General features: G+C 42.5%; 1 protein-coding gene across 1 annotated transcript; it reads right to left on the bottom strand.

Annotated features, from left to right (window-relative positions):
• Window positions 1-432: 432 nt before the first annotated feature.
• On the bottom strand, window positions 433-23,020 carry LOC310942126 (zinc finger protein DPF3-like; the record flags this gene model as incomplete). Its single annotated transcript, XM_083907434.1, has 10 exons — window positions 433-593; window positions 681-794; window positions 2,393-2,533; window positions 2,890-2,931; window positions 3,166-3,226; window positions 4,733-4,828; window positions 9,082-9,188; window positions 12,453-12,560; window positions 13,591-13,751; window positions 22,989-23,020. 10 exons carry the CDS (start codon window positions 23,018-23,020, stop codon window positions 433-435), a joined length of 1,023 nt encoding a protein of 340 aa, XP_083763560.1.
• Window positions 23,021-24,446: the final 1,426 nt, after the last annotated feature.

Below are 24,446 nucleotides of genomic sequence, written 5' to 3' on the forward strand. Positions count from 1 at the left end.
CATCATTCTCGCCTTAAATTGTTCAATTCTCTGATTTGTCCAGTGTTTTTTCTTTGTTTGTTCCTCATATTTTATGCTCCTTCTGCTCCAGTGAGGAGGGGGGAAAGAAAAAAAAAAAAAAATCCTTCCGTGTTTGCACGAAGTCACTCGTCTTTCGCCCGCCTTTAACGTTAATATATATATTTATATATAAAAAAAGGTGTTCATAAATTATTCAACAATGTTCAGTAGATAAAATACCACTCGCATTTTTCCTTGTCCTGAAATTATCACGTTGTGCTTTCCGCAAACAAACAACAACAACAGAAAGAAAAAAAAAAAAAAAAAAAAACGTTGAAAAAAGAAGCAGCAAATTTGTTTTGTTTTTTTTGCCAGAGGTTAATCCATATATAAAAAAACGTCTCTTGTTGAAATCTAAAGGTTTTTTTTGCTTTATCTGTGTCGATTGGTTATCCCGTTGCCGTTGGCGGCGGGCTCTTCTAGGTCGTCGTCCTCGAAGCCGTGGAAGGTGGACGTGTCGCTCTCCGACGTCGTGCCGAACAACTCCTCCGCGCCGGTGAAAGCTCCGTCGTCCTTCTCGTCGCCGCGGCGGGCTAGAAGACAGGAAACAGAGTCAGTGGGCGTCAAATCGTAAGCAGAGTTATTAACGTATTTCTTTCCGCGCTGTCGTCTCGACTCACTTGTGCATCGGCAGCCTGAGCCCGGAGGCCCGGATTTACCCATTTTCTTGTTCGAGCCCTGGCATTTATTACAGTATTTACTGGGAATGCTGGCCCCGCCTGGACCCTTTGAACCTGTGGGCGAATTCCCAGAGAAAACAACAACAATAATGAAGCCCAAATGCATGTTTTTGAACTGATACATAGAAAAGCACTCGGAGAGCGCAGACCTCCGCCAAGGCAGCACTTTACCTACAGAATAGCGACACAAATAGTGATAGCGTCTACGGATCACTCCGAAAAAATTCTTGTTCCTGGTCCCATTGTGGACATTTCCCTGAAAATTTCATCCAAATCCGTACGCGACTTTTCGAGTGTTGCTAACGGTCAGACAAACAGACACACAAACAATGTCGGGTCAATTATGCTGCGTCGTTTTCTTTTAAAGCATGGGAATAACAGGATAATCTGTTACCTTTACTAAAAATTTGCTTTTCTACAGTATTTTATTGTTTTACTGCATGCTTTATTTAGTGCTGGGCACGTTAGCGGCGGTTAGCGACAGTTAGCGGCGTCAACGTTAACACAAAAAGGACATAAACGCTCCCTCACAACTCCACCCTCTCTCTCTCTGTCGTTTCCTCGTAGTCGGTTTATCAGATTTTTTTGTATTTATTTACGCTACTGTTTGCGTAAAGCTAACAAAACAAACGTCCGCGCAGGCCGCTACATGACGACGCGTTTCCATGACGACTGACTGGAAAGAGACGCGCGGCGTCACGATTACGCGCCGCGGCACCGGAGTCCGGGCGCCATTAACCAGTTAGCTCCGCTAGCTCCTTTAGCGACGTTAGCGCGCTTACAGTCAAAAGGCAGCAAATAACTCCTCCCTTTCCAGGTGAGTGTCAGGACACTACGCTTTGTTTTGAACACCAGAAAGGACATAAACACTCGGTTTATCAGGTTTTTTGTATTTATTTATGCCACTGTTTTGCATAAAGCTAACAAAACAAACAAACTGCTACAGAAACGTGTCGTCTAAAGATGGCAGTCCCTTATCTTAAGTACATATACTAGAGCTGAAACGATTACCGCGCGATTATGATTTTTACAATCGATTCATCGAGCAATCGTTTGGTCCGTAAAATGTCAGAAAACGTTAAAAAAAATTTGATTTGCGTTTGTCGAACCTGTCCTCGTTTTGTCCACAAACCAAAATGATTCAGTTTTTCAGGATTCCTTTGTTATATGGAATCAGAAATCTTGTTTTAATCATGAAAAAAAAAGCTTCAAATCTGGAGATACATTTATGTCTTTAATATTCACTCACACAAAAAGAGATTTGTGCAACCAATAGAAACTCTTCTCTCATACATCAAGTGTAGGCCCCGCCCATTAAGTGCAGTTGGGAGTTACATGCAAAAGTTTTGAAGTTGCAAGCCTGCAACCTCAAATCTATTTATTTTTTGCTTGCAAATCTATTTTGTGCGAGTGAATAATTTTTCAAACCGGTTCATCGATTAGCAATTGATTAAACTTACCAGGTGCTATCGCTAACGGAAAAGCAAAAATAGCCTTTGGCAAAACAGAGATGATGATACATGCAGACGTGTCCATTTCACGCTTCTTCTACATGACGTGACCCGACACGTCTGTGTGTGTGTCTGTGTTTGTTTGGTTAAGAAAACCCAACAATTAGCTTACGCAACACGATAACAACAAGGACGTCTTACGTTTGTGTCTGTCGGCCTGCGGCGCAGAGGGAGACCTGGACGCCACCGCGTTCCTCGCTCCGGCTCGGTCCTCCTCCGCCAGGTGGGAATGGGTGTAGTGGTAGCTTAGTCCTGTACGGTTCCTGTAGCGCTTTGCACATACTACGAGAAAGAGCAGACACAAGGATCAAGAGAAGTGCCGCTTGGGTTTTCAGAATAAAAGCCTGAATAGCCGATGAAGGTCAGTATTAAATTTCTAGCCCCGATAGAGCGGAAAAAAAAAAACAATAAGTGCTTTAGGATCTGATTGCAACAGTCAGTCAAATAAAACAACAACAAAAAAACCCCCAGACGACATAATAACCACGTCTCGGTTTCACAGCAGCAAGGGCACTTTAGAGGAAAAGTAAGCTAATATAGGAGCTGAATCGATAATCACAGTACTTGCAACGCGTCTACAGAACAATCTGTCAAAATAAATATCATTAAAAAAGGAGAGAGGCAACAAGTGCAGGTACCTGCAGTCGAAGACTTTGAGTTAGGCTTTTGTTTGTATCGGTCTGAGAAAAAAAAGGAAGGAAGGAAGGAAGAATTTGTTATTGTGTAGGTTTGAATTAAATCCACGTGCACATACAGGAATACTTAAGACAACAGAAAGAGTCCGCCTGCTTTCACTTTGTGCTTTTATATAAAAAAAAAAAAAAAATGGCAAACAGATTTTTGCAGATATGTAAAATATTCTCCACGGACGTGCGTTTATGTTACAGACACAACATCCAAACATCAACACTTACTGTCACAGACGTATGGCTTATCGTCGTCCAGGTCCGTCTTCCTGCGACCTGAACCTCGACCCTGAGGAAAATAACAAAAAACCAACTCCATTCGCTGTTTGCAAACTTGCAGTATTTCAACACGGACGTGATTTAAAAAAAAGGAACAAACAATGTAAGACGGTCTTGGACTCATTATGTCGAGTCCTGGCTCGCTGCACGACTCGACTGCTGGAGTCCATTTGGTCACTTGAGGACTTAAGGGTGGTTGCTATTCGCCGTGGAGTCGTGCGTCAGACAAGAGAGAGCGACTTGGAACGTCGCGTCAGGATGAAAAATCTCAACTTTATGGAATGCGGCAGCAAGGGCATTCAACGCTAAAAAAGTCATCATCAGACGCTGATGTGAGGGGAAAGCAGAGCTGAGAATCCTTCTACTTCTTAATATTTTTGTTTGTTTAATATGTTAATTCTACTGCTGGGCTAACGCACGTTGGCGCATGACGTGTTTCCATGACGAATGACCAGAAAAAGACGCGTGTGACGTCATGTTTACCTGCCGTGGCACCGGAATCCAGGCACCGTTTACCCGTTAGCTGCGTTATCGCCTTTAGTTCTATTATTTTTGTTCGTTTAATATGTTAATTCTAGTGCTGGGCACGTCAATGTCGGTTTAATGGCGTCAACGCTAATGCATACATGACGCGTTTCCATAACGACTGACTGGAAAAAGACACGCGTGTGACGTCATATATTTACGTGCTGCGGCAACGGTAGTCCAGGCACCGTTTACCCGTTAGCGCCTTTAGTTCTATTTTTTTAATTATTTTTGATCGTTTAATATGTTAATTCTAGTGCTGGGCACGTTAGCGCGTTAAGGTCGGTTTAATGGCGTCAACGCTAACGCGTACATGAGGCGTTTCCATAACGACTGACTGAAAAAAGACACGCGTGTGACGTCATATATTTACGTGCTGCGGCAGCGGTAGTCCAGGCACCGTTTACCCGTTAGCTCCTTTAGTTCTAGTTTTTTTTATCATTTTGTTAATTCTAGTGCTGGGCACGCTAACGCATTAACGGCGGTTTAACGGCGTCAACATTAACGTACATTAACGTATGATGCGCTTCCATGACGACTGACGGGAAAAAGACGCGTGTGAAGTCATGTTTACGTGCTGTTAGCTGCGTTAGCTCCTTTAGTTCTAGTTTTTTATTACTTTTGTTCGTTTAATATGTTAATTCTAGTGCTGGGCACGTTAATGTCGGTTTAATGGCGTCAACGCTAACGCGTGACGCATTTCCATAACGACTGACTGGAAAAAGACACTCGTGACGCCATGTTTATGTTCCGCGGCGCCGTAGTCCAGGAACCGTTTACCAGTTAGCTCCCTCCGTTAGCTGCGTTAGCTCCTTCAGCTCCAGTTAGCACACCTACAGTCGAACTGGAGCGGTCTGTTTATTAAACGAAAAGAGCAGCGCTACAAATAACCAGCGTACCTGTGTGCGTTAACTTTAGAGACTCATTTTAACAATCGATAATTTTTTTGGTTTTGCTGTCTCGGTTTAAAAACAAAGAAACGGCCTCTTACCCTGCCTTTTCCCCGGTGTCTCCTCTTGGGAGTGTCCACCTCGTAGTCGTCGTCCTCGTTGAAGGCGTCCTCTGCTGCGTCGGCCTCCAGAACCCTCTGTGTGCGGTGAGAGAGAGCGAGACATTACAGCAGAGATAACAACAAACTTTGTTCTCACTGCACGACACAGCTATGTTCGGTGGAATGCGTGATGTAGTGATACGACGACACAAGGAGCAGATTACGTTTACACCAGGGGCCTCAAACTCAAAATGTGAACTAAATAAAGTGAACTTCTAGTCTGGTCAAGTGAAAAAAAAATCCAACAATTTGAGGAATAATTACCAATTTAGTGATTAGAAATGAAGATTATATCTTGATAATACATCATGCTGTTGCAATTACAGCTACTGAGGATGGCATTGCACACCCTTTCAAAGTAAAAGTGTTTGTTTTGATGTATTGCTCACAACAACAACAAAAAAAACATATTTATGAGGGAAAAATGAAACCGTAAATAACAAAAACAGACAGAAATAAAACAGAATTAAAACATTATATCAAAATATGCACGTAGACAATTGTAATTAAAACACTAGACAAGCCAATATGTTATTAAATGTTGAATTTAATCATTTCCAAATAAGTGTAGGGCCGCAAGACCCCTGATTTAATGTCATTTGTGACACACTTCTGCATCATAATTCTAACACAGACACACACACACACACGTGTACACACAAAATCAGTTTGTCAGTAAACGGGAAATCAGAGTTGAAGTATTCATTGGTACAAACTGCCTCTCAGTGAGACAGCAGTCGGCTAATGAGCCCTGCAGGTCAGCTGGGGAACACTTGGCAGGTTGCCTTGACAACCAGAGCAACACTCCACTATCAGTGCCAGGGCCCCTCAGCCATTTGACTGATAGCAGTGAACATTTGAAACATGTGGCTTCTCCGTTCAAACCAGGAGAATCACTCACTCACTCACACACACACACACACACACACACACACACACACACACACACACACACACACACACACACACACACACACACACACACACACACACACACACACACACACACACACACACACACACACACACACACACACACATTCTTGTACTTGCTGCATACTGAGGACTAGGTTGCTGACAAAGTGAGGACCAGCATTTCCACTTTATAAATCAACACAATTACAAATATCTACTTCATGAATGACATCTACAAAGAACTACTGGTTGCAGTACCATTTTTTCTTTTTCATTTTTGGTCCAAAATTTTCCAAAAACGTCATACTATACTATGTCCAAAATTTGAAAAAAAATTGGACGCAAAATTTTTGGTCCAAAATTCCAAAAGGAAATTGACAAAAAAAATTTGACCCAAAATTTGACAAAAACGTCATACTATACTATGTCATCCAGAATTTGAAAAAAAAATGGACCCAAAATTTTTGGTCCAAAATTTGACAAAAACGTCATACTATAATATGTTGTCCAAAATTTGAAAACAAATGTGAAAAAAAAATTTGGTCCAAAATTTGAAAAAAAAAATTTACTCAATTTTTGGTCCAAAATTTGACAAAAACGTCATACAATAATATGTCGTCCAAAATTTTAAAACAAATTTGAAAAAAAAAATTTGGTCCAAAATTTGACCAAAAAAAATTTGGTCCAAAATTTGACCAAAAAAAATTTGGTCCAAAATTTGACCAAAAAAAATGTGGTCCAAAATTTGAAAAAAGAAACTTGGTCCAAAATTTGAAAAAAGAAATTTGGTCCAAAATTTGAAAAAAAAAAATTGACCCAAAACTTTTGGTCCAAAACTTGTCCAAAATATGAAAACAAATGTGAAAAAAAAATGTGGTCCAAAATTTGAAAAAAAAAATTGACCCAAAATTTTTGGTCCAAAATTTGACAAAAACGTCATACTATAATAAGTTGTCCAACATTTGAAAACAAATTTGAAAAAAAAAATTTGGTCCAAAATTTGAAAAAAAAATTGACCCAAAATTTTTGGTCCAAAATTTGACAAAAACGTCATACTATAATAAGTTATCCAACATTTGAAAACAAATTTGAAAAAAAAGAATTTGGTCCAAAATTTGAAAAAAAAATTGACCCAAAACTTTTGGTCCAAAATTTGACAAAAACGTCATACTATAATATGTTGTCCAAAATTTGAAAACAAATGTGAAAAAAAAAGCTTTGGTCCAAAATTTGAAAAAAAAAATTGACCCAAAATTTTTGGTCCAAAATTTGACAAAAACGTCATACTATAATATGTCGTCCAAAATTTTAAAACAAATTTAAAGAAAAAAATTTGGTCCAAAATTTGACCAAAAAAACATTGGTCCAAAATTTGACCAAAATAAATTTGGTCCAAAATTTGAAAAAAGAAATTTGGTCCAAAATTTGAAAAAGAAAAATTGACCCAAAACTTTTGGTCCAAAATTTGACAAAAACGTCATACTATAATATGTTGTCCAAAATTTGAAAACAAATGTGAAAAAAAAATTTGGTCCAAAATATGAAAAAAAAAATTTGGTCCAAAATTTGAAAAAAAAAGTTTGGTCCAAAATTTGAAAAAAAAAATTGACCCAAAATTTTTGGTCCAAAATTTGACAAAAACGTCATACTATAATATGTCGTCCAAAATTTTAAAACAAATTTAAAGAAAAAAATTTGGTCCAAAATTTGACCAAAAAAAAATTGGTCCAAAATTTGACCAAAAAAAATTTGGTCAAAAATTTGAAAAAAGAAATTTGGTCCAAAATTTAAAAAAAGAAAAATTGACCCAAAACTTTTGGTCCAAAATTTGACAAAAACGTCATACTATAATATGTTGTCCAAAATTTGAAAACAAATGTGAAAAAAAAATTTGGTCCAAAATTTGAAAAAAAAAATTTGGTCCAAAATTTGAAAAAAAAAATTGACCCAAAATTTTTGGTCCAAAATTTGACAAAAACGTCATACTATAATATGTTGTCCAAAATTTGAAAACAAATGTGAAAAAAAAATTTGGTCCAAAATTTGAAAAAAAAAATTGACCCAAAAAATTTGTCCAAAATTTGACCAAAAAAAATTTGGTCCAAAATTTGACCAAAAAAAATTTGGTCCAAAATTTGACCAAGAAAAATTTGGTCCAAAATTTGAAAAAAGAAATTTGGTCCAAAATTTGAAAAAAAAAAATTGACCCAAAACTTTTGGTCCAAAATTTGACAAAAACGTCATACTATAATATGTTGTCCAAAATTTGAAAACAAATGTGAAAAAAAAATTTGGTCCAAAATTTGAAAAAAAAAATTGGGTCCAAAATTTAAAAAAAAAAATTTGGTCCAAAATTTGAAAAAAGAAATTTGGTCCAAAATTTGAAAAAGAAAAATTGACCCAAAACTTTTGGTCCAAAATTTGACAAAAACGTCATACTATAATATGTTGTCCAAAATTTGAAAACAAATGTGAAAAAAGAAATTTGGTCCAAAATTTGAAAAAGAAAAATTGACCCAAAATTTTTGGTCCAAAATTTGACAAAAACGTCATACTATAATATGTCGTCCAAAATTTTAAAACAAATGTGAAAAAAAAAATTTGGTCCAAAATTTGACCAAAAAAAATTTGGTCCAAAATTTGACCAAGAAAAATTTGGTCCAAAATTTGAAAAAAGAAATTTGGTCCAAAATTTGAAAAAAAAAAATTGACCCAAAACTTTTGGTCCAAAATTTGACAAAAACGTCATACTATAATATGTTGTCCAAAATTTGAAAACAAATGTGAAAAAAAAATTTGGTCCAAAATTTGAAAAAAAAAATTTGGTCCAAAATTTGAAAAAAAAAATTTGGTCCAAAATTTGAAAAAAAAATTGACCCAAAATTTTTGGTCCAAAATTTGACAAAAACGTCATACTATAATATGTCGTCCAACATTTTAAAACAAAAAAAAAAAAAAAAAAATTTGGTCCAAAATTTGACCAAAAAAAATTTGGTCCAAAATTTGAAAAAAGAAATTTGGTCCAAAATTTGAAAAAGAAAAATTGACCCAAAACTTTTGGTCCAAAATTTGACAAAAACGTCATACTATTATGTCGTCCAAAATTTGAAAAAAATTTGGTCCAAAATTTGACAAAAAAGTCATACTATACTATGTCATCCAAAATTAGATTTTTTTTTTTTTGACAAATTGAGTATAGCATGTTATAGCAACCTAAGGAAGTGATTTCAATGAAAACAAAGTGAGGACCGGCCAAAATGTCCTCACTCCGTAAAAATTACCTCATTTTGTTGGTTAAAAACCCTCACTGGTCCTCAGTATGCCAGAACCCAGTACAAGAACACACACACACACAGACAGACGATGAAACCCACCTGGATCTCCAGCAGACTCTCCTCGTCATTCTTAGCGTCTCCTCGCAGCAGCGCCTCCAGCGTGGTGCTCTGAGCGGGCAAGGCTTCTTTGGACATGAGGCCGCCGTCTGCGAAAAAAAAAAAATGACTCATCTTTTTCGTGGTCCATTTCTACAACATGCCACTTCATATAGAAATATATGTATATATAAAAACATTGACGTTAGCTGACCTAATGTAGCTTACAACGGTCGCAGCTATCGAATATTTATATTTTTTGTAATCGAGTATTCTACCGATTATTCGAGAAATTGGATTAAATAAATAAATAAATAAATAAAAATTAAAAAAATCAAAAAGATAAATTGTAATGATAGCATTTCGCGTCCTTGATTAATCGAAGAATAATCGATAACTAAATGTGTCGTCAACTCGTCTATTGTCTAACTGTAGTTTGACAATAGACGTAGCTTTTTTCATGATTAAAACAAGATTTCTGATCGTTTTAGCTTCTTAAATGTGAATATTTTCTGGATTCTTTGATCCACGTAACAAAGAAATCATTAAAACTGAATAATTTCGGTTTGTGGACGACACGATATGTTCGAGAACATCGTCATTTCAAGGTTTGACAAACCAGACGGATTAATCAATTAGGAAAATAACCGTTGCAGTTGCAGCTCTATTTGCCATTGCATTTTAAGTGGCTTATCACTTAAAAGCGGACACATGGTCGTGCAGATATCTCCTCCTACGGCGAAGCTGAAGACCTGAACACACAGTGTAGGAGGGCGAACACGCTGAGCAAGACAATGCCAGAACAAATAAAAGCGTTTTTGACAGTCGCTGGGATCCGCAGGTCTTATTTACAAAGTCTCTCCTCGGAGAGCTTCGCGTTTGAAAATAGGAGGACACACTTCAAACCCGCCGCCCCCCCCACCCCCCCATCTCTAAATCCAGCTTTATCAGCCTCTTTATCTCGCCACTGCCCCCACTGGAGAGACTTTAGCAAAGAATAGTGAAGTGTAGGAACAACACAGGGCTGCAAAGGTAAGAGGTGGAGACGGGCAGGGAGGCCCCCCTCCACCGTGTGGCAGCAGCCCCTCACTATTGTGTCTACACACGTCGACTTTCAACTCGCCGCGACGAGACAGACCCTCAAACACACACCTCCCTCCCTCCCTCCCATAGGAGCTGGGGGGGGGGGGGCTAAAAATAGAGCCAGCAGCAGCCTGCAGCAGGGAGCTGATTCTGCATGCAGCCCCAGTCTCTATAGCACACCACGAGTTAGAGGAGACAGACTGTGGCTGCTGCTGCTGCTGCTGGGTCTGTGCTGGCCACCACCTCTGGCCGGCTCGGCAGAAGAGACACCAGGTTAAATTAGGGTGCATGTCCCCTGTGTCTGGCTCTGGCAGACAAGCATATATATATATATATATATACACACACACAACCCAGTGTTGCAGGAGAAGGGGACAGCAGCGTGCCATCTCACTGGGAAACAATAGGTTACAATGGGATGTGTTTGGGGGAAACAAAGGCTCGGTTCTATCTGCGCTATCAACTCCATCTTGCTTTGGCTCCATCTTCCTTTGTTATTTGTTCAGCTTCCTGAAACATGTGTCCACGTGCACCACGAAGACAAAGGAGATTTCAATCAAAACATAAAAGCATTAAAAAAAAAAAACACTCCCCCCCCCCCACGTTGTCAACGTTCGTTAGGATACGGAAAACGTTGATGACGATGTGAACGCGAACCACGCGCCACACGGGGAAGCGGCTACTTTAGCTCAGGAAGTGAAGGAGGCGAGAGACATAAGAATCGCAATTCTCTTTGACTGCGATTCAAAATCAATATAAAATGTCCCAGAATCGATTTTTTTATATAAAGAGTAGTGCTGCACAAGCTAACGGAGGTTAACAGCGCTAACGCCGTTACACACATGAAGCGTTTCCATGACGACTGACCGGAAAAAGACGCGCCTAACGTCACGTTTACGTGCCGCGGCACCGTTTACCAGTTAGCTCCCTCTGTTAGCTCCTTCAGCGCAGGTTAGCGCGCCTACATTCGAACCGGAGCGGTCCGTTTATGAAACGAAAAGAGCACACGCTACAAATAACCAGCGTACCCGTGTGCTGCGTATGTGTGCCTCTGTTTTTAAAGATTAGCGTTACTTTAGAGACTCATTTTAACAAATTGGGAGTCACGTAAACATGGCGTCACGCGCGTCTTTCTCCGGTCAGTCGTCACAGAAACGCGCCATGTGTTAGCGTTGACGTTAGCTTTAGCGCAGTTAGCGTGCCCAGCACTAACAAAAAGGCACTTTTATTTAATAAATCGGATTTGTCATTCTGTCTTGCAAATCAGACTGGAGCAGTCGTCACAGAAACGCGCCATGTGTTAGCGTTTGACGTTAGCTTTAGCGCAGTTAATGTGGCATCTGTACTGTTGCTCAGATTCAACAAATAATCAAACCACGTTTGTGTATTTGATGGAAAAATACAAATACTGTACAAAAAATGGCATCAACGTTAACCCACATTAACGCATGACGCGCTTCCATGTGACGTCATGTTTACGTCCCGATTGTTAAAATGAGTCTCTAAAGTAACGCTGAACTTTAAAAACAGAGGCACACATACGCAGCACACAGGTACGCCGGTTATTTGTAGCGCCGTTCTTTACGTTTAGTAAACAGACCGCTCCAGTTCGACTGTAGGCGCGCTAACGGCGCTAAAGGAGCTAACTGGTAAGCGGTGGCCCGGACTCCCGCAAACACGGCGTCACGCGCGTCTTTTAACGGTCAGTCGTCACGGAAACGCGATGTGCGTTAGCGTCAACGCCGTTAGCGTGAGATAGTAAAAGATTCCCGGCACCTAGGAGACGGCAGAGACAGGACAGTGTGGAGTGCCGCGAGTGAGCCGCTTCCAGTGGCAACTCGAGAAGGCCAAACTACATTCAATAACATTTATTAAATACTGTCTGCAGCGGGGGGCCCCCGGCCCCCCCCCCAACTCTTGTCTCGCTGCTCCCAGCAGCGGGAAATCTAATTACACGTTCTGCTCCTCACAAAACAAGTTTACCAAGCCGCCGCCGCCGCCGCCACATTTCATCCACGGGAAAAAAAACGACTGGCAGCGTGTTCCGCTCAGTGTGTTGGGAGACGTTGGAGTGATATGCTTTTAGTGAGATTATTCCAGATCATCACCAGTAATCACATGAGGAGGAGGAGGAGGAGGTGGGTGGGTGGGATGGAGGGGGAGGGGAGGGGGAGACAGCTTAGCGGGGAAGAGAAAGTGAGAGGAGCAGGAAGCGGTGTGTGTGTGTGTGTGTGTGTGTGTGTGTGTGTGTGCAGGTAGCTTAAGGACAACAGACGGCGGCGGGGTCTCACCGATCTGCAGGCCGTAGATGCCCAGAGGAGGATCTGTGGCGTTGTGCAGCCGCCTTTTCTTCCTCCAGCAGCGAGCTGGATACGTGTACATCTGTCCGGCTGAAACACCTTCAAACACACAAATTATTTATTTATTTATTTTTTTTAAAGGATGTACAGTATTTGTATTTTTCCGTCAAATACACACACGTGCTTACATTATTTGCTGAATCTGAGCAACAGTACAATACATACAATTAGCATTTTTAGCTTCATACAAGTCAGTCCACAGATGGTTTACAGATCATATAACAACCGACTATAATATCTTTTTACGCTAGCTCTTCAACTAGCTCCTTTTTATTCCACAGTGTGTTGTGTTTTATTTGCATTTTTACTTTATTTTGAAGGTGCATTATGTAATAAAATCCTCCTAATATGTCACAGAGGAATAATATTCAAAACGAAACCTAAAAGACCTCTGTAATTTGAATTTGAATGTAGTAACCGTTTTTGGTCACATTCTTACATATGGCGCCTTTAAAGTTAAACCTTTACCTATTTAATTCCACCCCGTGTTGTATTTTACCGTTTTATTCGCTTTTTAAATTTTATTTTCCTTTTATCGTGACGCACTTTGAGCTGCAATCCTCGTATGAAACGGTGGTCTACATATAAAGTTTATTATTTATTATTAAATTATAATTATTATTATTATTATTATTAATGTCTAATCCAATCATTTTTTTCCAGTATTGACTAGAGCTGAAACAACTCATCGATTATTAACTTTACTAACTTTTTTCATGATCAACAACAAGATTTCTGATTGTTTTAGCTTGTTAAATGTGAATATTTTCTTATTATTTTCTAGTATATTTTGGTTTGTGGACAAAAACAAGACATTTCCAGGTTTGACAAACACTACACACACACATTTTTTAACATTTTCTGACATGTTATGGACCAAATAATAAATCGATTAATCGATTACGAAAAGAATCATTAGTTGCAGCTCGAGTATTGACACTGATTTGAATTGGTGAAGGTTAAGATTAGCGCTTTGTTTAGGCTGCACAAATGAATGGAAATCAACTTGGTGTCCACAGAAGAATAACTGTGCAAACGTGTGTGTGTGTGTGTGTGTTTGCCCACCCACCGGGGCTGCGGTGGTGCCGCTCCATCCAGATGTAGCAGTTGTTCTGGGCCACCCCCGTCTGCGAGTCCAGGAAGGGCAGGCGGACGCTGCGCTCCGCGCACAGGCGGGCGTTGTAGCTGCGGCACTGCTCGATGGCGTCCTTGTAGAACTGGTCGCCCAACCTGTGCAGGGGGGCGACAGCGGTTAGAGGTTAGCGTCCGGCGGCACACGGCGGACTGGCTGCGGTCGACTTTGGTTTGACAAGCTCACGATTATTAACATAGTTATAGCTGAGGCAGCGACACTACGACGGAATGACAGATAAATAGCGGCAGATGGATCAGGGATTTCTTCCTTCTCTCCACCGATGCCTTAGTGCTCGCTCATTGTGTGGATTTGTTGGCTTTCTCTGCTCTCGGTGATGTCGTCTATGTACAGTTGTGATTCAGCACTATGCAAATAAAAACGAAGTGAATAGAATCAATAAAACCAAGACAAGACGAAAGTAATCCTCCTCAACCCCAAATCGGCTTCCAATCAACCCTGTTAGCATCTATTTCCCCAGCTCACCTCGGCTCACAGGTTGGTTTTCCACTACAAAATAGTACCTACTCAACGTGGGCGGAGTCATCGCCGCACGGCTGCATGAAACTGCTAGTTTTCACGCAACACACCACATACATAAGAGACTGACTCGTGACTTGTAAAGCAGTTGTTTTCAGTGTAACTGAATTATTAGAATCAGTTAAAGGTCACATAGAGTGGTCCTGTTGCACATATATGTTAGTTATGGAGGTCTACTTACATACATTAACTTGTTTTTATGGTCAAAAACCTCCTAGTTGCTGTAAACTAGCCGATAGAAATCCTCTTTTCTGATGGTATTTTTCTGCTGCGAGATTTCAGAGTGAACTTTCACCCCCAGAAGACAGAGTCTTGTGATTGGCCAGTACTATCCAGCACATCCGTTCTCAGAAGCGCAGCGCCCCCCTCTGGAACGGTGGATGCACTGCTCCTCATTATCAAAACATTGTTTTAACAGTGTTTAAAAATAGCTTCGTCACGACTCCCCGCCGAAGTCCCTTTTATGACTTTAAACCGGAATCAGACCCAGAGTCAGAAGACACTGTTGCCCGTGAAACACCTCCACCACGGACGTTATTCTTCTTCTGCGGTTCAATGTACGTAACCGGATGTGCCCGGACTAGTGCCCGGAGCAGGACGATCGGTTGTTCAGGAGAACCGCTGCTTACGTAACTATTACGGGATTTTCAGTGATCTCGTTGAGCCCCGAGATTACAATAAAACACAACGTTCTCAGCAATGGCTGAACTGTTTGTTTCGAACCGTCAGGGCTTAATAAACAAGGTAATGACGCAGATACACACTAAAAAAAAACAGCTATAATAGGAACTTCCGGTCTAGTTCCGCTTTAAATAATGATATTTAAGACATTTCCCTGGTAATTGTTGGAGATTAAGCCACGTTTTCAAGGACAGTTAAGTCTTTTTTTACTGATCTACAGTTCGGCAGTGTTCGGCTCGATTCTCGCGTCGGACGTCTCTTCCTGTGACGGGTACTAAGGTACCAGGCACTACGCTAGTGGAAACGTAAAATAACTCTCGGTCCTCTTTATAGCTCGTCATCGGGGAGAACATTTTGAGCGCTGCTCCCTCTCCTGAGGTCAATCGTGTTCACTACCTACACTTTGTCAGACGGCACTGCAGGAAGGGCCCGTGGGCGCGACCGGCGGGTTACGATTATCATCGCGACACTGCGAGTCTGCAGCCCGTGACCAGCAGAGACTCTCTTCTCCCACTTTAGTTCCACTTTTCTTGGTGCCACTGAGATTTTGGCAGTCCCTCCGGGTGTCAAGAGTTAATATTCAGAGTGAAATTGGGAGGTGGGGGGGGAATTTTCACATTCAATCGCTGCCACACGCCTTGTATGGTAATTAGCCTACTTAATTAATCTCAGCAGAGTGTCTCTCGCACAAGGGCAGGTTCTGATTTGCCTCGTACGTCGAATACGGACGTGACTTGGAAATGGCGGCGAGGTGCGTGAAGTAACTTGGTCCTTCGAGTACGAACATCGCCGGCGTGAGTTCCTCCGCGTGTTCTCCTTTACGGCGTTTACGGAAAAGACGGCCATTTTGGAGTGAAACTAATGAGCTGCGGGGCTGCAAGTCGAGCTTGGAATCTTAAACTAGAGGTGGGGGAGGAGGAGGAGGTGAGAGGCTGATTTGTCAGCGTCTTCCAGATCCTGTTCTCTCACCAATATCCCCCGTCTATAAGACATCATCCGGCGGCAGATAGACGAACGGCAGCCGCGTCGGGAATGCCGTCCCGCACAAAAGCCACCGGACAAAGCCACAGTGTGCGGAGAGAGAGAGGCGTCCTGGGAAAAAGGGAAAAAGGGAAAAGGCTTCGTGTCCGTGTGACTTGAGAAGAGCAAACAGTCGCAGGTACAGGGCGAGTGCTGCAGGGAGGGGGTGGAGAAGCTGAAGTGAAGAATAAAAACAGCAAGAAGACAGGAGGAGGGAGGAGGGAGGTAGGGGGGGGGAGGCTAGACGGCGAAGGCTGAGGTTAAGAGGCACGGAGCAGATTATGACTCGCAACTACGGGAGTTTTTTTGCCACCGTCATAGCGAGAGAGGGTGGCTTTATTGTACTTTATAATCATATCACGACTTCTTTTTCTATTTTTTTTTTCCTCATAAAAGACGTCACGCGGTGTCATAAAAGCACAGAGGGACTTTCTTTCTCAGAGTTTAAGATGTGCAAAGTTTCCCCAAGAGAGCAATAACAAGATATATGACATTTTGGCATTTCTTAAAGGTGCATTATGTAATAAATCCAAAGCAACTGGACCATAAAATCCTCCTAATATGTCACACAGAGACTCAGGAATAATGTTCATATAACAAACTGAACTCACCAAACAACAACAGTACAGACAAAATATTTGCATTAAAAAAAATATTTTGCAGACTGCAAATCATGTTTAGGTTTTGAAATCATGTTTTTGGCATGTGGCGCCACCTACCGCCGTCTACCAATCATTGCAGTCAGTAGAGTCTCAGGTGTCGAGCAACAACGGGTTGCCAGTTTACGTCAGAAAACGAAACCCAAAAGACCTCGGTATTTTGAATTTGAATGTAGTAACTGTTTTGGGCCACATTCTTACATATGGCACCTTTAATAAAACGCCTTTAGTCAAAACTAAGCAAAGACACTCATGACATCACTCGAACCGAGCCGCCGCCGCCGCCGCCCGTCATCACCAGGTGTGGTGGATTAGGTGAGGGGTGGAGTCACGTATATATCACACTAAACGATATCTGTGCTGCTCTACTGTCCTACTACCAACGGCGAACGCGTGACTCCGTTTGCTATTTCATCCGTCACAGATTACAGAGCAGCTTCCTGGTTCAACTTTGACCAGAAGCTCACATTTTCTGTTTTCTCTCTCTCTCATAAAACAAGAGCGGTTTTCCAACCTCTTGCGATAAATGTGACCCGTGACCCATAACCCTGTTAAAAACTTGGGGCTGGAAACGAGATTAAACAGGTCACAGGTTGTTGATATAAAGCAGATAGAGCTGAATCGGTTATTAATCGATTACTAAACTAATCGCCAACTATTTTGATGATCGTTTTGAAGCTTTTTTTCATGATTAAAACAAGATTCCTGGTCGTTTTAGCTTCTTAAATGTGAATATTTTCTTGATTTCTTTGCTCCACATAACAAAGAAATCATTAAAAACTGAATCATTTTGGTTTGTGGACAAAACAAGACGTTCAAGAACATCGTCATTTCCGGCTTTGACAAACACCGATCGACGTTTTTTAACATTTTATGGACCAAACGATTCATGGATTAATCGAGAAAATAATCGGCAGATTAAACGATTGTAAAAATAGTCGTTAGTTGCAGCTCTAAAAGTAGAATAATAAACGTGTAATAATCTCTCCATCAAAACAACAGAGATGTGTGTGTGTGCACATAACGCCAAATCAATCAATCTCAGGTTTAAAAATTAGCCGCTGTTGCTAACGTCTGGTTAAAAACATACAATTACCATCGAGATGAAACATGACAATGTGGATTTAATCCAATTTAATCTATTTAGAGCCGTTTCTGCCGGACGACAAACACAAACACAGAGGTAATGTTTACATGTTACAACTTTTGTGTTTCACTCCGTTTTAACACTGATTTCAGGTTTTTTTTTTCCAAAGGAGTAAAGAAGCTCCTCGTCCTGAACATCTCCCAGTCGAGTAAAAGAAAGGCGAGCGTGTGCACGAGAGTCAGGGCTAACGAGGCAAACCTCGTGGCTGGCGGGGGCCTCCCGTTATCAGCGTGTCAACGGTTCTTCACGCGGTCACATGGTCATGCGTCAACGCTTGTTTTGCATCTCTGACGACAAGATATATTTCGCAGGCGAGCAACTCGGAGGTGAAGCGATGCGAAGAGGCGGTTCTAGAGTCTGTAGGGGCCCTAGGCAAACATTCCCAGGGGGCCCTTCCTTCCGACCAGTGTTCGTCACCATGATGTTACAAATAATCTGACACCAACGAAAAATGTATGCAAGTTCAAAATATTTTTTTTTCAAAATAAATGAAATAACATGGAAAAACCTTGTAATTAAAAAGTATGTGAAAATATAAATGTAAAGAACAATAAAATACTGTAAATAGCTTTTAAAAAAAACATATATAAACTGAGTAATAAAGATATGCATTACACTGTAAATAATCCTCTTCATTTTCCAACTTGCAGAACGATAACTTCACACAGGTTAAAGTGAGGTGGGGCCCCTTTAGGGGGGGGTTTCCTACTGAGATGTCATTGCAAATCGGCCATTGTTGTTTAAGGGGGACGGGGAGGCGGCTGGTCACTGCACATTTCAGTAAAAACAGCCCTCAGGCTCCGAGTGTCGGGGGGCCCCCCTATAGGCTCGGGGGGCCCCAAGCAGTTGCCTGCCTTGCCTGTTCACAAGCTGCGCCTCTGGCGATGCGAGACTTCTTCACGGGGCTTTCAAGAGACGCGATTCATGGATTATCGTCGGCTTTTTTTCACGATTAAAACAAGATTTCTGATCATTTTAGCTTCTTTAAAGGGACACTGTGTAGTAATTATGGGTTTAAATGACCCAAAATCCACTTTTTTATAAATATTATGTGCTCCTGCATTGTCTAGTCGCTGTATAATATTCTTTGTTTCATTTTCGTAGTGTTTCAAAAAGTCATGTTAAATAACATGGTCGCGGGCCGCGGTTGCATAGCCACTGTTAGCAGCGAGACGCCATGTTTCTACCGGAGCCTGTAAGGACAAACGCGAGAGAACAAATCGAGCGTCTCTTTACTTGTAGCGGAAGTCCCGCCTCCTCTCTCTCCGCTTCGTCTGCTACGGCCGCGGTAGCTCCGCCCTCTCCCTCGCCTCACGAACCTCATCTGCTGACACGGAGAAAGACGACGAGGACAACATTTGACCGGCTGAGGACACCGTAGCGCTCAGGGAAGGGAGGGGGTGAGCAGAGGAGCAGTTCTTTGTTGTAAGTTTCAGCCTCTCCTCTAGATGGCACTATAAACTGCTTACTTCTCCTTTAAATGCGACTATTTCCCTTGTTTCTTCGCACCACGTAACAAAGAAATCATCAAAAGTGAATCGTTTCGGTTTGTGGAGAAAAACGAGGCGTTCGAGAACGTCGTCTTTTCCAGGTTCGACAAACGCCGATCAACGTTTTCCGACATTTTACGGACCCGAACGATGAACCGATTGCGGGGAAAAAACACTCGTTGGCTGCAGCTGTAACATTTAAGGACCATGACTTCGGCCTCTGCAGTTCTGCTCAGGAGGCATTTCAAAACGTTGCAGGTGCACTCGCTGCTGCTTTACAGGAAGCTACAGCAGCAGCGACCACATAAAAAGAGAGGGGGAGGAAGAGGAGGAGGAGGAGGAGGAGGAGGTCACGCAGAGCGACTGCATCGTCACAACCACCAATCAGAACCACACACACACACACACACAGAGAGAGAGAGAGAGTCTGGGTGGGAGTAAAAACACCAGATCACACACCTCCACACACACTCGAGCACCCTGACTCACTCAAAGTCGACTTCAACTCCAGCAAACGACAAAAGGTTCAGCAGAAGAACCGACGTGTCAGACCCGCAGAGAACCTCCAGCGGTGGCTGAAATTTTAATGAGCAGCTTTTTATTAATTAAATATCCCAGACTTCAATTTTAATCAGCGGGGATGTGCAGATTACCCCCCCATCCTCCATCCTCAGACGAGGGGACGCACAAACCTGCTGCCACATCTCCACAACAAAAAAATAAAAAAATCAGTCCGGTGGTTTTTAATTTCCCTTAAGTGAACGGAGTTAATATGAAAAAAAAGGTCAAACTGGTCCACGGGAGCGACATCCAATTAGTGTCAAGTGTGTATAATTAAAATCTGACAAACTTGTGAAACGAAGTCAGAAACCCGAGACACGGGCTAATTATAGCGGACGGCAACACTTCATTAAGCACAGCTTATAGCGAACGGGGGTGTGTGTGGGGGGAAATCAGAACATCAGAACGCTAAAACGTCAGCTTGACAGCAGACAAAAGGGAGAATAATATGGACTGTATGTTCCAATGAAGAATAAAGAGCATCTTTTTTAAAAAGATAGAAGATGCGTTTTACGCCAGGTGGAGATTTCATCCGGGCAGCGACTCCCTGACGGGTTAAAAACTGAGTATGAGGAGCGCGAAACTCACTCAACATCGTGTGTTCATACAGATTGAGGGATGGAGGAGGAGGAGGAGGAGGATGTCTGGCTAAAGGCCACTTGCGTGACAGGACACGCAGCCTCTGCGATCGTGTGCGCAAAAAGCCCCTCGTGGGGCGTCTTAAAGGGATAGTTCGGGAATTTTGGACATAAGACCAATTTTCCAACTCAGCCGGTGTGATGGAGACGTCTGGAGACGTTTTCAAGAGATTTCATAAAGTTCTTCTCGTTGCCGAGTTCGCTGATGCTACGGCTAGCGCGAGTCAATGATACAAGTTAGCATGGCATTAAAAACACCTCATACAGACTCCACAGTGCACCCGAGGCAAATCGATTGTAACGGCAGACTATCGATGTACATATCTGTGTTGATAGAATGATATTTGAAACAAAACTAACGTGGCATCGCATGGATTTTTGAGGGACTACTTTCTCAGCACTATACTTCCGCCGCTGCCGGAAGTATGACGCGCTGCTGCTGCTGCTGCTGAGACATAAATCCTTCAAATTGCAAGGTTGGTTTTATTTCAAACATTCTATCAACACAGATATGTACGTCGATAGTCTGCCGTTACAATCGATTTGCCTCGGGTGCACTGTGGAGTCGGTGTGAGTGTTTTTAATGCCATGCTAACTTGTATCATTGACTTGCGCTAGCCATAGCATCAGCGAACTCGGCAACTAGAAGAACTGAATGACATTTCTTGAAAACGTCTCCAGACGTCTCCATCACATCCGGCTGAGTTGGAAAATAGGTCTTATGTCCAAAATTCCGAACTATCCCTTTAAGTGTTGAATTAAAATTAAAAGAACATCTTAACGGAGAGAGGGCAGAGCGTAACAAACGGAAGACTTCGAGCACGTCAGCGGGCCTTTGCGTAATCATCCGAGACGTTATTCCTCGTTTGCGTAGCGCTTCTAAAATGCAAAACACAAGATGGCGGCCTCTGCAAAGCAAGACCCCTTATCTTACAGGCGCCATATGTAAGAATGTGGCCCAAAAAACGGTTACTTCATTCAAATTCAAAACACAGAGGTCTTTTAGGTTTCGTTTTCTGACCTAACTGGCAACCCGTGGTTGCTCCGCAGCTGAGACTCTACTGACTGACACGGAGAAAGACGACGAGGACGACATTTGACCGGCTGAGGACACCGTAGCGCTCGCGGAAGGGAGGGGGTGAGCAGAGGAGCAGTTCTTTGTTGCACATTTCAGCCTCTCCTCTAGATGGCACTATAAACTACTTACTTCACCCTTTAAAGGGTTAAAAACACGCAAACTATTTAGCAAAATCGAGTAACCGTTTCAGCCCCACGTTCTCATTCTGTTGCCCAAGAGATATCGTTTCCTACTGGGAGGAGAACCGGGGCGAAGAGCGCCAACTGGTGTTTGACTGTCAGTCAGAAAACCGCAACTCAGAATACGTGAAATACAGATATTTCCTCACACCCAGGTATGAAAAACAACAGCTCTTAGTGGGCGACGAGATGCAGCAGCGCGTCGTTGTTGTTGTTGTTGTTGTTGTTATGTGTGGTCCCCGGTACCACGGAGGTGCCGTGTGTACCTCTGCGGAGGAGCAGATGGTTCCTCCCGCTCGCCGCCCTAACACTTCCTCTCAGTCGGAGAGAGCGTCTCGCTGACAGATGGGGAACCGGGATCCTGGTCCAAAGCTAATCTCCAGCACCTCCTCCGCTTAAAGGCACAGCGGAGCGCTCTATACACTACACTCTACCATTGGAGACACCACCACCACCACCATCATCACTGCCTCCTGATGCATGCATTTGCAGACATGCTCAATTCTGGTCCATGCAGAAAGAGCAGCAGAAGAAGAAGGAGGGGCTGTGTCTAACTTACAGTGACATGGAATTGGTGAAACAATACAGAACAAAGGAGAAATGGTGGAGGGGGGGGTTATGAGGGGAAAAAGGTGATTTATTTAGGGTGGGGGGGCAAGAGTGATAGGGCCCCCCCCCTCCCTCCTCCCCTGCCTGTGTCAGTGTCAGTCTATTTCCAACAGCCGACTCAAATTGCTGACACTTTGGCCGATTTCGCCAGCAAGCATGCAAACACAAAATGCCTCCTCCTCCTCCTCCTCCTCCTCCTCCTCCCTGCGCTTCACCGGGTCCTCCTCGACCACGTCTGCGCTCGCGGGAGCCAAAGTTGACATGTCGACCGTTCACGGCAACTACAAGCGACTTTCGGAATGTCACACGACAATGTCCGCCCCTGTGTCCGGCAGAGAAAATGGGCTTTTTGTATATATGTGTGTGTGTGTGTATGTTATTCGGCGCTGTCGACAGTTTCCCAAATAAACGTACAGCCCCCACGGAGGACGACACACACACAAAAAAAGCCCGTGCGGAAGCTGCCGCCGTGTCGCCAAAATGTCAGGCGAGCCGAACGCACATGTTTAAGAGTAAATGACAAAACCGTGCGGGATAGAAGGAGAAGAAGTCTACGAGGGGCTTACTTTGACATGCAAAAAGAAGTACACGAAATACATCTGGACAAGCTCCGCGCGTCGTGCGCACACGAGCCGGCGATTCGCATGCACGCGCGGCGCCGCGTCGCCACGCGCGACTCGGCAACAAAAGCAAACGGCACACAAAAGCACCTTAAATGTCTTAAATTACTTACGCTTTGAGTGGATTCTGAATGACAGCCGCCATTTTGCCACAATGTAACGCAATATCGGCGTCTTGCAGTTCTGAGGGAAACCTAGCGAGGCCCACCAATCGGCGCGCAGGGCGAAATCCGGCGGCCAATGGCGGCGCAGCACAGCCGGACAGGGGCGTGGCCTGATGGGGGTAAACTGTCAAAATTATTTTAAAGGGTTTTCCCTTGTATTTAAATTGTGCAGAACAGAATAACAGCACTTTTTTTTTTTTTTTTTTTTTAAAGAGACTCTCTCACTGTATCTTTGGATACAAACCAAGAGAGCAACCCCCCCCCCCCCCCCAACACCCCCATGTGGCGAGGCAGCGCAGTGCAAGTGGCACACAGGATATATCAACATGGAAGCCAGGTTGAATTATTTATTAAAGATAAAATAAATAAGCACCATGCAAAACCATGTTCATCCCAACTTAATCTGAAGGATCGGAGAAGCGAGGTTTAAAGGCGCTGTATGCAAGAATGTGGCCCAAAACGGTCTTTTAGGTTTCATTTGCTGACTTAACTGGCAACCCGTGGCCATTCGGCAGCTGAGGCTCTACTGACTGCAATGATTGGTAGACGGCGGTAGGTGGCGCCACGTGCTAAAAACACGATTTCAAAACATAAACGTGATTTGCAGTCTGCAAAATATTTTTTTAATGCTGTACTGTTGTTGTTGGTGAGTTCAGTTTGTTATATGAACATTATTCCTCAGTCTCTGTGACATATTAGGAGGATTTTATGGCCAGTTGCTTTAGATTTATTACATAATGTAACCTTTAACACACACTTAAAAACAGGAAGGCAACTCCAGGTACACCTTTAATCACGTATATGCAAATCTTCCATCGCGTACAACCACATATCCACTGCTTCAAGTGTCAGTTTTTCAAGTTTTTTTTGTGTGTTTAAAAACACACACACACACACACACACACACACAGTCGTTCGAGCCTGCTAAGATTTAGAGTGTGTAGGTGAGGAGTGTTCATATTGGCACGCGGCCACACAGAGTCCTGTACAAGGGATCTGACATGATGTATTCCCTAATGTATCCTCTGTGTGTGTGTGTGTGTGTGTGTGTGTGTGTGGGTGATGCAACATTCGCACAGATCAATCTATTTTGAGAGACGACGACAACATCATCATCGCGACCAAAAAGTTCCAGCAGCGAGATTTCTACAAAGCATACAATCGTCAGCAAATACGACCCCCGTGTGTTTCAAAGGCATCACTTTGTGCTTTGCACGATATCGATCATGTGACTCGTCGTTACTCAATCAAGCAAAAAAAAAAAAAAAAAAAGAGAAGGTTGTGTTGGTTCAGTATTCTGTCATTGCTATGTTTGAGCTTTTAAAAAAAAAAAAACTAAATATGGGTTAGGGAAAAGGTTCCGTTCACATGTGGTAACTACAAAGAATATAAATATCCATACATACA

The sequence above is a fragment of the Microchirus variegatus genome (assembly GCF_963457635.1).
Source record: "Microchirus variegatus genome assembly, chromosome: 21".
Taxonomy (NCBI): domain Eukaryota; kingdom Metazoa; phylum Chordata; class Actinopteri; order Pleuronectiformes; family Soleidae; genus Microchirus; species Microchirus variegatus.